This window comes from Sminthopsis crassicaudata, chromosome 4, assembly GCF_048593235.1.
Source record: "Sminthopsis crassicaudata isolate SCR6 chromosome 4, ASM4859323v1, whole genome shotgun sequence".
NCBI lineage: Eukaryota > Metazoa > Chordata > Mammalia > Dasyuromorphia > Dasyuridae > Sminthopsis > Sminthopsis crassicaudata.
Genome location: NC_133620.1, coordinates 386,740,356 through 386,754,874, shown reverse-complemented (window position 1 = coordinate 386,754,874; position 14,519 = coordinate 386,740,356). Strand labels below are relative to the sequence as shown.

Here is a 14,519-nt window from a genome sequence, read left to right as displayed (position 1 = left end):
TTAGAGGAACATAGGATAGTCTATCTCTCAGACTTGTGGAGGAGGAAGGAATTTGTGTCCAAAGGAAAACTAGAGACCATTATTGATCACAAAGTAGAAAATTTTGATTACACCAAATTAAAAAGTTTCTGCACAAACAAAACTAATGCAAACAATATTAGAAGGGAAGTAACAAATTGGGAAAACATTTTTACAGGTAAAGGTTCTGATAAAGGCCTCATCTCCAAAATATACAGAGAATTGACTCTAATTTATAAGAAATCAAGCCATTCTCCACTTGATAAATAGTCAAAGGATATGAACAGACAATTTTCAGATGATGAAGTTAAAACTATTTCCACTCATATGAAAGAGTGTTCCAAATCACTATTGATCAGAGAAATGCAAATTAAGACAACTCTGAGATACCACTACACACCTGTCAGATTGGCTAAGATGACAGGAACAAATAATGATGAATGTTGGAAGGGCTGTGGGAAAACTGGGACACTGATGCATTGTTGGTGGAGTTGTGAAAGAATCCAACCATTCTGGAGAGCAATCTGGAATTATGCCCCAAAAGTAATCAAAATGTGCATACCTTTTCATCCAGCAGTGCTACTACTGGGCTTATATCCCAAAGAAATACTAAAGAAGGGAATGGGACCTGTATGTGCCAAAATGTTTGTGGCAGCCCTTTTTGTAGTGGCTAGAAACTGGAAAATGAATGGATGCCCATCAACTGGAGAATGGTTGGGTAAATTATGGTATATGAATATTATGAAATATTATTGTTCTGTAAGAAATGACCAACAGGAGAAATACAGAGAGGCTTGGAGAAACTTACATCAACTGATGCTGAGTGAAATGAGCAGGACCAGGAGATCATTATACACTTCAACAATGATACTGTATGAGCATGTATTCTGATGGAAATGGATATCTTCAACATAGAGAAGAGCTAATCCAATTCCAATTGATCAATGATGGACAGAATCAGCTACATCTAGAAAAGGAACACTGGGAAATGAGTGTAAACTGTTAGCATTTTTTTTCTCCCCAGGTTATTTCTATCTTCCAAATCCAATTCTTCCTTTGCAACAACAACAACAACAAAATTCGGTTCTGCACATATATATGGTACCTAGGATATACTATAAGATATTTAATATGTATGGGAATGCCTGCCATCTAGGGGAGGGGGGTGGAGGGAAGGAGGGGAAAAATTCGGAACAGAAGGGAGTACAAAGGATAATGTTGTAAAAAAAAAAAAAAATTACCTATTCATATGTACTGTCAAAAATGTTATAATTATAAAAATTAATTTAAAAAAAAAGTTCACCTCAGCATGAAGACTTCAAGTTATCAAGTTATGTGATCTTACTTTCTCCCTACTTGTTACATATCAACTCCTTATTAAATGTCATTTTCAGTTTAAGGATCACTCCTTGGTACAGAAAACAGGCAAAACTAAGGTTAAACAGCTCTATGATCATATAACACTGTGCCATCCATCATGAGTAGCAATGGTCCTATCATTCTCTGATCTCAATTTTTTAAATGAACCAATATATTTTATTGGTACAAACATTTCTCAGTTTATGTAAGCAGACCATTCCACTTGACAGGGGTTGAGGTCCCTTTAAGATTCCTCTCTGACTGCCCAACCCCCATGGCTGACCTTGATTCACAAATCCTGGTCAAAAGTACCCTTTTGAATATCCAGGCCCAGCCTATATCCATAAGCTCAGCTTCCCCCAGCCCCCACCCCTTTTTCTTTCAAACTGGAATTCTCTATGGATTCAGAATTTCATCCTTCCCTTTCCTCTTCACTGTCTTCCCGTATAGAATTTTCATCCATAAAATGCTTCTTATCATTTGAAATCTGCTCTTGTGAAATCTAGAGTATATGTTATATCACATTCCGCGCTCCTCTACTCTACCACAAATTCTAAGATACAGCAAATGCCCTACCGCAATATTCCCATGACTTCCTCCTTACAAACCAGATCTTTCCTCCTAGATGGTAAAAATTGGGTCCTGAATAGCAAATCTCTTTAATGGTCTCTCCTTTGGAAGGATATAATTATTACTGGGGCCAGGTGAGAAACTGATAGTGAAAGCAATTCAGACTCTTTATAGCAGGATTTTTACTTCATTTGCCTATACTCTGTATTTTGTGCAATTGTATATAGACTGATGCCATTGATTTTAATATGTTATTTTATTAGATTTTGTTTCCTCTGCATTTCTTTACTGCTATTCTTCCTATATTACAATTAATGTCTGTTCTCTATTTTTTTCTACAATATGGATATTAGCACTCTCTAGCTCTTCAAAATATCTTTTGTAGATATCATATTACTATCAGTAGAATGTTAAATCCTACAGTGAAGGGGCCACTTCATTCTTGTCTTTATAATCTCAGGGCTTTTTAGCAAAATGCCTCGAGTAGGGTATTTGTTGAACTAAACTGATTCAATGTTTAAAAAAAAAAAGACAAGATTTTAAATAAGTGTGGTTAGGCAGAAAAAACAGGCAGAGAACCTCTAAATGTCTGTATAGCTCAAAGATAATTTCATAAGAATCACATTCAAAAAGGCACATTTCCAGGAGAAATAATGATACTTTATTACATGTACAACTCTTAGAGGGGAGAGTAGACCAAGTATTTAAAATACAAATAAGCTGCTTTGGTTTTTTTCTTCTAGATACTCTCTCTGGAAAGAAAAGGATCCATTGTTTTTGTCTTTCCCCACAACTCCTACCATTATCAACCAAAACTTTTTGAAGTGAAATTTATGATTTATAATCCTAATACATAATAATAAATCATATTTCCCATGACAGCTATAAAGAACAGTCAAGACAGTTTAAATCCTAGAGGGTCATTTTGTCAGCAGAAAGCAAGTATTCCATCTCATCTTTGTCACTAAACTTAGACATAATTTTTTCATTTGTACAATTCCACAACCATGATATTAATTAAGTGTATGCTTATATATAAAATGGAAGAAGACAGCCCTGGACCTGGAGTCAGAAGACCTGAGTTCAGATCCAGCCTCATACTCACTAGCTCCGTGACCTTGGACAAGTTACTAACCTATTTGTCTTAATCCTTTGGAGAAGGAAATAGCAAACCACACCAGTATTCTTACCAAGAAAACCACAGGTTACTATTGACTTGCACTGTTCTATTACCTAAAGTTACAAAGATAAAAACAAAATGGGTCCTGACCTCTGTAAGCTTACATCCTACTTAAAACATTATTTTCCTAGTCTCTTTCCAAAACCTAAAAAAATAAATCTAATTCATCTATTTCAAAAATAGCAAATCTTTAGCATACCTAGTTGAAATAAAATACTCACCTCACACTTATTAAGTATTTTCAACTGACCAATTTTGGCAATAATTAGTTGACGAATTGTCTGAGGTTCTTTACTACCTCCAGTCAGGGGATTCTGTGTACAAGACAAGGATTGTAGACTCTGTAATTTATCTAATTCATTGATAGATGACCACTGGAATTAAAACAGAAAAAAAATGAAATTAGCTAGATTTCATATTGATTTGTAAATTTACACCAAATGATATCAATTACATTCTCACAACATTCATTTTTGTTGCATCTAAAACACTACTCTCCAAATCTCTCACATCTATTTTTATATATTAATAGACATTACACATTTACAAATTATCTAAATGGATATTGATTCAGCAATGAATTGATCTCTTCTGATCTAACTCTATTTCCATCTAGGATTATTTCATATTATTCCCTTTTACACATTCTACCTTCCAGCTAAATTGGTTTATTGGCTGTGCTTTCAACTACCAGGTTGGTCCTCATGCCTGGGATTGTATTCTTACTTTAGTTCCATTCAAAACTCAGTTTAAATGCCATTTCCTAAAAAAAGGCTTTTCCTGATCATCCCTGAAGCCCTCCAAGTCCTAGTACTCCTCATCTACCAGGAAATGACTTTTTGTTTATCTTGTCTATATTTTATCTTTAACAATATCTTGCTACATATTGTTCCTCTCAATAGAATGTCCCTGAGGATAGGGGCTGTCTTTATTTTTGTATCTGTATTCCCAGTGTCTTGCATAGAGCCTGATACACAGTAGGAAAACTGACTGTTGATCAGTTGATTGATTATACTTAGTTTTTATTATAAAGAAGTCCTAGGAAAACAAATGATTTTGTTTTGTGGGACTATTTATTACTATTACTAAAGTGGTATCTTTACATATTCACACAAGACACCTGGGGATAAAAAAAAAAAAAAAAATCAATCAGGATACTATATAAATAGACACACAAAGCAACATACTCACTTGTGATATCTGATTGCCATTTATCACTAGGTATTGCAAGGAAGGAAACATTGAGGTTTTGCACCCTAAAAACGGAGAATAAAGTTAATCATGAAGAAGTAGATCAATGGCTAAAATATGATGAAAGGATTATTGTGGTAGTGTACCTAATCCAACATCTGGAAAATGTAGAGCAGAAATTCTATTGTCAGAAAGGATTAGCTGTTCTAACCTGTAATTGAGGAATATGAATCTGGTTAACAGAACAATAGAACAAAATAAAAGTATTTTTAATCACTCTAAAATGCAAAATAACCACATTGTCTAAGTTCTGTACAGAACAGAAAAGATATAATCTCTATCCTAAATTCCACAAACTTTATCTGATGCTTATTAATATATAAGGGTCTAGGGGGAAGGGGTGATAGGGAAAGGTAGAGAGAAAAAAAAAAACAATAAATAAAACTTACTGCTTTCACTCAAAAGGGATACAATTTTTTTTTCTTTTTGGAAACATTTTATTTTAATTTTTTTAGCTTTGTATTTCAAAAATATAAGCATAGATAGTTTTCAACATTCACCCCTGCAAAACCTTGTATTCCAAATTTTTTCTCCCTTTCTTCCCCATGCCCTTCCCCTAATCAGCAATATATATGTTAAACATGTGCAGTTCTATATATGTTTCCACATTTATGCTGCACAAGAAAATCAGATCATAAAGGAAAAAATGAGAAAGAAAACACAATGCAAGCAAAACACCAATAAAAAAGATGAAAATACTATGTTGTAAACCACATTCAATCCCCACAGTCCTCTCTCTGAATGTAGATGAATCCATCACAAATCCATTGGAATTGGCCTGAATCACCTCATTGTTGAAAAGAGCCATGTCTATCAGAATTGATCATTGTATAATCTTGTTGCTGTGTACAATTTTGGAGACATTTTATTTTATTTTAAACCTAGAATCCATACGTTGGAAGCTTGATTATCTGACATACACAGAGAAAAGAGAAGGGCCATATAATCAATGGGGTCATGAATCAGAGAATGAGAGTAGTTAATAGTAGTCAGGAGAGAAAGTGAGAGGAATCCTTTTTGAAAAAAAAGAAATAAAAAAAACTAATGAACAGGACTAGTTAAAAAGAAGGAGAGGAAGAAGGAAGCTATTTGACTGAGGGAAAAAAAGGAGAAATAATCATATAACTAGATAAAAGCAGGAGAAAAAAAGTAACCAATAGCAAAATCCTAAAGGGAAATGACTAACAAACATGAGGAGGGAATTAAGGTGAGAGGAAGAGATCCAGTGGAACAGAGTCACTTTAAAATAACTAAATATAACTTGAGAAAAAAGCTAGAGACAGAGGAAAATATAAACTTAATTCATAGTTTTAAACATAAATGGATTAAACAATCTGATGAAAAAAAGTAACCAAGTGGATAAGAAAACAAAATCTGATAACATTATAATGATATCCTCCTCTCATTATAATGTTCATTTTTTTTTTCATTAATTGCTAACCAATCAGAATTGACTGTTACTCTCAGGCATACTTTTCCAAGAGCATATACATGTTGAGTGGGTTTCATGAGGGGTCTTTGGCATTAGAAAATGTCCTTTCCTCTTTTATTAACTCTTGTTAGCATGATTAACACAATGATTAATTACCCAGACACTATATTTGGTGGTTTTCTTGGCAAAAATACTAGAATGGTTTGCCATTTTCTTCTCTAGTTCATTTTATAGATAAGGAACTGAGGCTAAAGGGGAGTGTACCTAACTCCACGCCCAGACCTTACCAGCTGTGCCACCTAGCTGCCCAAAGATACAATTCAAATTAGAGTAGAAGAAAGGTAACTTTACCTGGGAAGACCCAAGATAGGGAAAAGGGTGGTGAAAATGGCCTCCTAGAGAAGGTGGCATTTAAGCTGAATCTTGAAAGAAGCCAAAGAAGCCAAGAGGAAGAGGTAAGGAAAAGCAACCAGAGCAAATGAATGGAAGATGAAGTTTTATGGGAAAGGTAGGGAAGTATGCTAATACTGCTATTCCATAGAGTCCATAAAGAAGAATGAAGTGTGATAAGACTGGAAAAGTAGAAAGGAATCACTTTGTAGAGAGCCTTGAATGCCAAAAAGAGGATTTCATTTTTGATTCTTGGAGGAAATAGGAGTCACTGGATTTGTTGAATAGAGTAGGATAATTGAAGCTTTGTGAAAATTACTCTGGCAATTGAGTGGAAGATACTAAAAGGGAAACAAAGCAGGAAAGACCATTGTAATAGTTTAGGTGAAAATGATAAAGGTCTGAACTACACTGATAATTGTATGAATAAAGAGAAGGGAAAAGATACAAGAGATGTGAAGGTAAAAAAATGACAAAATCTAGCAACTGATATGTGGAGAGAGTGAACAAGAAGTTGAGAATGGCACTGAGGCTTATGAGCTTGGGTGACTATAGGGATGGTGGTGTCCTTGATAGTAAGAAGGGAGTTCCCAGGAAGGAGAAAAGATAATGCATTCTGTTTTGAACAGAATATGAAGTACTTATGGGACATTTATTTTGAGGAGTCTGGAGCATAAAAGAAATATTAGGAAAAGTCATGTTGATCTGGAAATCATCTACCTAGAGATGATAACTGAATACATGGGCAATCATGCCATGAGCTGATGGTTCAGCAGATAGAACACTGGACCTGCAGTCAGGAAGACCTCAGTTCAAACCTAGCCTTAGATATTAAATAGCTGCAAGTCTGGGTAAGTCGCTTATCCCCTATTTTCCCCTATTTCCTCAACTGTAAAATGGGATAATATAACCTACAGAGTTGCTGTAAGGATTACATGAGATATTTCTTTTATTATTATTATTATTATTATTATTATTATTATTGTTAAAGATTTTTATTTAACAAAGAGGCTTGGAGAGACTTACATGGATTGATGCTGAGTGAAATGAGCAGAACCAGGACTTTATAATACACTTCAACAACAATACTGTATGAAGATGTATTCTGATTGAAGTGGATATCTTCAACATAGAGAAGATCTAATTCAGTTCCAGTTGATCAATGATTGACAGAATCAGATACACCCAGAGAAGGAACACTGGGAATTGAGTGTAAACTGTTTGCACTATTGTCTTTCTACCCACGTTATTTTATCTTCTGAATCCAATTCTTACCATGCAACAAGAAACTCGGTTTTACACACATATATTGTATCTAGGATATACTGTAACACATGTAACATGTATGGGATTGCCTGTCATCTAGGGGAAGGGATAGAGGGAGGGGAAAATTCAGAAAAGAAGTGAGTACAAGGGATAATGCTGTAAAAAAAATTACCCATGCATATGTAATGTCAAAAAATTATAATTATAAAATTAATAAAAAAGTAACTTATACTGAGGCAAATATTCAATAAAAATTTTGTAGAATATAATATTTGCATGATTTTAACCTTTTATACAAACTGTAACAAACAAAATAATTATAAAACCTTAAATAAAAAAAATTATTTACAAAGCATATGCATGGATAATTTTTCCAACATTGATCCTTGCATAACCTTTTGTTCCAAATTTTCCCCTTCTTCCCCCCATCCCCTCCCCTAGTTAGCATGTAGTCCAATATATGTTAAATATGTTAAAATACATGTTAAATCCAACATATGTATACATATTTTTACAGTTATCTTGCTGCACAAGAGAAATCAGATCAAGAAGAAAGAAAAAGGAAAACTGAGAAAGAAAGCAAAATGAAAGCAAATAACAACAGAGAGTGAGAATGCCATGTTGTGTTCCACACTCTGTTCCTATGGTCCCCTCTCGGGGTGTAGATGACTCTCTTCATCACTGCACAAGTAGAACTGATTTGAATCATCTCAATGTTGAAGACAGCCATGTCCATCAGAATTAATCATTGTATAATCTTCTTATTGCCATATATAATAATCTCCTGGTACTGCTCATTTCATTTAGCAGCAGTTCATGTAAGTCTCTCCGGGTCTCTCTGGAATCATCCTGCTGGTCATTTTTTGCACAACAATAATATTCCGTAACATTCATAGACCATAATTTATTCAGCCATTCTCCAATTGATGGTCTCACTTTCTAGTTTCTTGCCACTACAAGAAGGGTTGTCACAAACATTTTTTGCATATGTGGGTCTTTTTCTCTCCTTTAAGATTTCTTTGAAATATAGTAGTAACACTGCTGGATCAAAGAGTATGCACAATTTGGTAACTTTTTGAGCATGGTTGGTTCCAAACTGTTCTCCAGAATGGTTGGATCCATTCACAGTTCCACCAACAATGTATCAGTGTCCCAATTTTCCCACATCTCCACATGAGATATTTCTAAAAAGTATTTAGCATAGTGCCTAGCACAGAATAAGTACAATATGAATGCTTATTCCCCTTTTCCCCTCATGGGAACTGAGGTGGTATCCAAAGTAAACCATATATACAAAAAAGAGAGGTGGTTCTTTTCATTTCATTCTTTGTCTTCAAGTTGAATGATTTAAATATCCATATTAGTGATCTGACCTAGTCCAGATCTGGTAGTTTACTGCCTTCATTAAACTTCATCTTTATTACATATTAGTTACCCACCAACAGTCACACTGTTTACTTCATTCCTTGGAACCACTCTGCCTCCAAGATCTTAGATCCCTGAATTCTTCTCTTTAATTACAAATGCCTGTCTTTCTTTTATCTCCTTCCTTTTATTTCTGCCTAAATCTGTCCTTCTTTATAACCTATTCTTTATAAAATGTTATATGTATTCTATAGAAAAATATATTTTATATAAATATATATTCTACATATTTTTATTCTTTATAACCTCTATTTAGATCTGCTGCTTTATCATTTCCTACCCCATGATCATTCATTTCATCCAGACTCTTCAAGTTTCCCACAATACTCCATGCCCCATTTTCTCTGAGCACTATGACTCATTCCACCAAAAAAAATGGGATCATCTACCCAAAACTTTTTTCTCACAATCTTCTGGCATGATCACCTACTATCTTTTCCTTTTCTATTTCAAATTTTTTATTAAAAATGTGCCCTTTCTGTTTGTCAAGGTCAATCCCTCTATATGTGTAGAGGGCTGGAACTCTGAAAAGGTGTACTTGAATCTAGGTCAACATGGTGTTTATAGTTAAGTACCTATTCAGTGTGAGATAATAGTTGTCTAAACACATACTTAATGTGAATCAATCTGATTGGTATATATTTAGGGTAACATGGTGATGTAATGGCTACAGTTTCGAATGCTCAGTGTGGTTGCACATGCTCAATGTGATGTAGTGAAGTAATCCTACTTGAGTATTTAAGGGAGTCTCAGACACAGAAGATCTCTCTCAGCTGCATCTCTCTCAGCCACAGCTCTCAGTCACAGACACAAGAGAAGATGCCAGATTCCACACTCCATCTTTGACCAGCCATGTATCAGCTCTCCTGTTTCCTTCAATCCTCCACTAAGATCAAGGATTCGGGCTGATCCTGAGGTCCTCCAGAGAGCTAGTCCAGACATTACACATATGCATACTTGATCCTATTCTTTCTTGGTTTTTCCAACAGATTTCCTCTAATATCTTCACCATACACTCTATGATCTTCATTCTTTCTTTTTCTAGCTCTTCCCCTATTACCTCCTAATAATCCCATGTCTTTCTCATACTCAAAAAAAAAACCTCAGTTGATCCTACCATCTCTGATAACTGTTGTCCTGTATTTCTCTTTTTCCTTTGTGTTGAACTCCTTGGAAAAACTGTTTATACTCGGTGCTCTCACTTATCCTCTTTTCACTTCTTAGCTCACTGTAAGCTGAGTTCCTCATAAGCAGACTTCATTTTTCAACCGAAATTCCTCTCTTTAAGACTTAAATGAACTGATGCTGAGTGAAATGAGCAGAACCAGAAGATCTCTATACACTTCAACAACAATACTGTATGAAGATGTATTCTGATGGAAGTGGATATCTTCAACATAAAGAAGATCCAACTCACTTTCAGTTGATCAATGATGGACAGAAACAACTACACCCAGAGAAGGAACACTGGGAATTGAATGTAAACTGTTAGCACTACTGTCTATCTACCCAAGTTACTTATACCTTCGGAATCCAATACTTAATGTGCAACAAGAAAATTGGATTTACACACATATATTGCATTTAGGTTGTACTGTAACACATGTAAAATGTATGGGATTGCCTGTCATCTAGGAGAGGGAATAGAGGGAGGGAGGGGAATATTTGGAAAAAATGAATACAAGGGATAATGTCATAAAAAAATTACTCATGCATATATACTGTCAAAAAAATTTTATAATTATAAAATTAATAAAAAAAATTTTTTAAAAAGAGTTCTAGAAAAGAATAAAGTCTTACTTCTTAGGCTTTTCTGTGAAAAAAGAAATTCCTCTCTTTAAAAGTTACCAATTGTCTTTTTAAAATCATCTTTTAAATGAGACATTTAATGGTATATTCTTAGTCTACTTCTTGATGTCATGCTGCACTGACACTGGATCTCCTTATCTTATTGCATATTCTTTCCTCTCGATTCCCTTCCTACTTGTGTGACTTCCTCCATGGGAGGACTTTCATCTTTGCTGTATCCCTGACCTTTGGATGTCTCTCAATGTTCTCTTCTTGGCTCACTTCTTTTTTTTGTATATATGGTTTACTTTGGATACCTCCTTAGTTTCCATAAGGGGAAAAGGGAAGGGAATGAGCATTCATTTTGTACTTTCTCTGTGCTAGGCACTATGCTAAATACTTTTTAGAAATATCTCATGTGGGGGTGTGGGAAAACTGGTAAAGTCTATAACAAAAATGAAAATGTTATAGAGGTTAGCAGAATGCAAAGAATATAAAGGAAACAGTGGAATAATCAGATGGAGCATGCATTGAATGAAGGCTGTTGAATGATGGCAGTAGAACAATGGTCTGGAAGCAGAAGTAGATAGCAAAGAATAAGTATCAAGAGATATGTTTACATATTTTGCCAAGTCCCATAGTAGGCCAATATTAAAAGATAAAAGTTATTAGGGGATCACACTAATGTAAAGAAAAACAACACTGAAAGATATAAAAATTCTATTCAATTCAGTGGCTGATCTTGATTTCTAAGACCTTAAAAGAGAGGCAAGCCTCCTGCTTATTAGGAAAAAGGTAATGATAATAGAGATGGAATTAGGCATACAATTTCAGATCTGCTCAACAATTCAATGTAATTTTTATTTATTTGTTAGAAAGGGGAGAAGGGATGAGAGAAATTTTCCCTATGTCACTAGAAAGTGAGAGTAATTTTTTTTTAAAGTAAACATTAATGAAATTAAAAAAAAAACAAACAACTGACTGGAGAAACTTAAGGCTTTCTAAACTATGGCTAAATCAAAGAAAAGTGGTCTTCAAAAATATGATGAACCTTTTTTTTATAAAAAAAATTAACTTTTGCTTATTTCTCACTAATGCTAATATTCATTTCTGTGATTTATCTTACAGATACAAAGACATATAAATTCATTTCTACCAGAAGAAATTATTATTAATCAGTTTAAATAAAAATTTCAAAAAAAAGCAGACGATAAATGTTCAACTCACAGAGCTCCCATACATTATAGTAGTCTCTGAAAAACCATATTTAAAAATATCCTTAGCTATCAAAATGTTCATGTACATTGGTATTTATCAAATTAAGGATAACATAATTAAATTACCTGGGTAGATAGGCTATTTGGAATAGCTGATCTCCATCAATTGGCTGGTTATTAGAAAGGTCTAATAACTTGAGAGTCTGCAGAGTATCAGTGGGCCTAAAAAAGAACAGAAATTAACTGTACTTAGCTTTTTTTTTTTTTTTTTTAACAGAGGTAAGTGACTTGCCCAAAGTTAAATATCTGAGACTAGATTTGAACTCAGACCCTCCTGATTTCAGGGCTGATGCTCTATCCCCTGCACCACCTAGCTATCCCCTATTTAAACTTCTTTAAAGTGCATTTTAAGAATATATTTGTATATTCCAATTTAATATACAAAATCATACAACATTGTAAAATGACATCAATTTATAATTTTGTTCATTCAGATTTTATGGCAGATCATCCTAAATTGGAAGTTTACCTTTTTTACTATAAAAGGAAAAGGGGAAAATAAATGAAAGCATAAACAAAAGGGACAATAAGCAAAAGGTACTGATGAAGTATACATATTTGACTTAATTTCAGAAATGAAATTTAACCTAATTTCAGAAAATGAAAGTCCTCTTTAGGAACTTTAGAACATTTAACACTTTTATGCAAATAGATATAATTCATTACAAATAAGCCTAAAACATTAACCATTTATCAAAGCGGATATGACAGAAATTTTACCTGGAAAAAGTTTCCTTACAAGATAATTAAATGTTTAAAAAAATTTTTTCAATTGCATATAAACAAAAATTTTTAATGTTTATTTTTTTTTAATTTTGAGTTCCAGATTCTCTCCCTTCATTGACCCCTCCCTTCCCCTTAAGAAGGCAAGAAAATTAAATGTTCTGAAAATAATAATTTTAACCCATAATTTCAACTAACTCATATTGTTTTCCTCCAATTGGTAAGATTTCAAATTGAAATATTTGAAAATTTATTTTTTGTTGCTTAGTTGTTTTTCAGCTGTGTCCAAATCTTTGTGATCCCATTTAGGGTTTTCTTGCCAAACCTATAGGAATAATTTGCCATTTTCTTATTCAGCTCATCTTAGAAATAAGGAACAGAGGCAACCATGGATATGCAATTTACCTAGGGTCACACAGCTAGTAACTATCTGAGGACAAATTTGAACTCAAGAATGTAAATCTTCTTCCTGATTCCAGGCTCAGCATTCTGTCCACTGTACCACCTAACTGCTCCTGAAAAATGACAAGAGTGAGGTACCACAGTGGATAGAGCACTAGCCCTGTAGTCAGGAAGACCTGTGTTCAAATCTGATCTCAGATAGTTAATACTTCCTAATTGTGTGACCCTGGGCAAGGCACTTAATCCTTTTCAGCAAGAGTTGTCTCAGTAAGAAAAGAAAAATGATAAGGATAGTAAAAAATTAAGAATTTTTTAATCAAAATTTTAAGAGCACCACTAGAAATCAACATTAAATATTTTAAATTCCTATAAACTACAAACTATAAAATGATGACTTCAGAATTTTAAAAAATCATTCCTACCTTTCTGAAATTGTAATATCATTAGATGCAAGGTACAATTCTTCTAGAACTGGCCATCCTTTAGCATGCCACAGAACCTATTGGAAAAATTTGATGAAGTATAAAGAGTTATTACCCATTTTCCTATCCATTTATTTTAATATATAATATGAGCTGTAATTTCATTTCCAGTGTTTTTCTTCCACATGAAATCAATTTGGTTACTATTTTATAAAGTGTCTATAGGATAAATGTGGTACTTCCAATTTAATTAATTACTGCCATGTTTCATGCAATGAATACCAATAGGAAAATGATAACATTAAAATATTAAAAAGTATGCTTTAATGATAACATGTACTATTGAACACACACACTCAAAAACATATCAATGGACCATTAAGGGATTTTTTAAAAATGACTTAACTGAAGAGACAGACTAAATATATTTTTATTTGATATAGTGTGTCATATCATTAAAGAAACACTTGGTTTCTAACTAACTAACTAACAGGAAATTAATCATCAATATCTTTTCTCAACTGTGTATTTATATAGGTCATCTAGCAAAATTGTACATAGGTACACCTATTCCTCACACACAAATTCCAACAAATTTAATTCTCTCACTTCTTAATTGAACTTCTAGGCTCTATAATCAAATGAATTATTGTGATATTTCATTTTTTATTGAGTAAACCAAGAGACAAGATAAATCTTATCATTATGATTTAGCTTAGCTGTCATTATCTTTCCCCCAAATATAATCCTAATCTGAACATCATTTTACTGAGAACTCTGATATTTTTCTAAGAGCTTCCTTCAAGGCTCACTTCTGATATTACCTTCTCTAGGAAACCTTTCTTGATCCTTCTACCCTAGTTATCATAATTCTCTCTCTCCTCAAATGACTTCACATCTCTAAGCATATTATATTGACTTCCCAATCCTTCAGCAAGTATAAATTCCTTGAGGATAGGGACTATTTTGATTTTTCTCCTGAAAACCTAGATTACAGACTGTCTCACAAATAACAA

The 14,519-nt window shown here is 33.6% G+C and overlaps 1 protein-coding gene across 9 annotated transcripts in view; it reads right to left on the bottom strand.

Moving 5' to 3' along the window:
* The window catches only part of TBCE (tubulin folding cofactor E), an 81,038-nt gene that overhangs the window by 20,719 nt on the left and 45,800 nt on the right, over nt 1-14,519 (bottom strand). For all 9 annotated transcript variants that reach the window (XM_074262452.1, XM_074262454.1, XM_074262455.1 and 6 more), the window contains 5 exons: nt 13,504-13,580; nt 12,023-12,118; nt 4,465-4,529; nt 4,319-4,383; nt 3,349-3,501 (listed from right to left, as the gene is read on the bottom strand). In XM_074262452.1, the coding sequence (XP_074118553.1) occupies nt 3,349-3,501; nt 4,319-4,383; nt 4,465-4,529; nt 12,023-12,118; nt 13,504-13,580 (456 nt within the window). The remainder of the gene's footprint in view (nt 1-3,348; nt 3,502-4,318; nt 4,384-4,464; nt 4,530-12,022; nt 12,119-13,503; nt 13,581-14,519) is intronic.